Here is a 599-nt window from a genome sequence, read left to right on the forward strand (position 1 = left end):
CAGCTGCGTGCGGGCCATCTGTGGGTCGCGGGGCCTCTGCGGCTGCTGGCTGAGGAAGTCGTCCGAGTTGCCGCACAGCGTCACGGTGTCCAGCATGAAGATGGCCACGGTCACGTTGGACCGTGGGATCTTGAAGCGCAGGCGGTAGTAAGGGCTGGGGAAGTCCCAGTGCTTGGAGATCCTGGAGTAGGCGATTTGTGCCGAGACGTTGCCCAGATGGTCATGGTTGCCAGCCAGCACGTACCAGGGCACATTGCGGAGGGAGGGGTCAGAAAACACATCCTCAAAGGTCTCCTGGAACCGCTTGTCGTAGGCATCATGCACGCCGGTGAAGTAGAAATTGTCCCCCAGCGACAGGATGAAGTCTGTGCCTAGGATCTTCGCCATCCTGGCAATCTCCTTGGCGTTGGCCGTTTCCCGGGCTGTGTAGAACTGGGCATTGGGGACCCTGCCCCAGTCACCCACAGCCACAAAGCGCAGGATGGGGGCAGTGCCATCAGCCAGGGGCAGCACCAGCAAGGCTTGCAGGACGAGCAGCACCGTCCTTGTGTCCATCTGTGGTTGGCGGGGCCCGGGTCAAGGTCAACGCCAGGCGCCGG

The 599-nt window shown here is 62.3% G+C and overlaps 2 protein-coding genes across 2 annotated transcripts in view; one reads left to right on the plus strand and one right to left on the minus strand.

Annotated features, from left to right (window-relative positions):
- Positions 1 to 593, minus strand: part of LOC102759456 (tartrate-resistant acid phosphatase type 5-like) — a 1,355-nt gene extending 762 nt beyond the window's left edge. The window contains exon 1 of the mRNA XM_006761210.2: positions 5 to 593. Coding sequence (XP_006761273.1) covers positions 5 to 555 — 551 coding nt within the window. The 5' untranslated portion in view covers positions 556 to 593. The remainder of the gene's footprint in view (positions 1 to 4) is intronic.
- The window catches only part of RAD54B (RAD54 homolog B (S. cerevisiae)), a 47,199-nt gene that overhangs the window by 2,774 nt on the left and 43,826 nt on the right, over positions 1 to 599 (plus strand). The gene's annotated exons all lie outside the window — the stretch shown is intronic.

The sequence above is a fragment of the Myotis davidii genome, unplaced genomic scaffold, assembly GCF_000327345.1.
Source record: "Myotis davidii unplaced genomic scaffold, ASM32734v1 scaffold317, whole genome shotgun sequence".
Taxonomy (NCBI): domain Eukaryota; kingdom Metazoa; phylum Chordata; class Mammalia; order Chiroptera; family Vespertilionidae; genus Myotis; species Myotis davidii.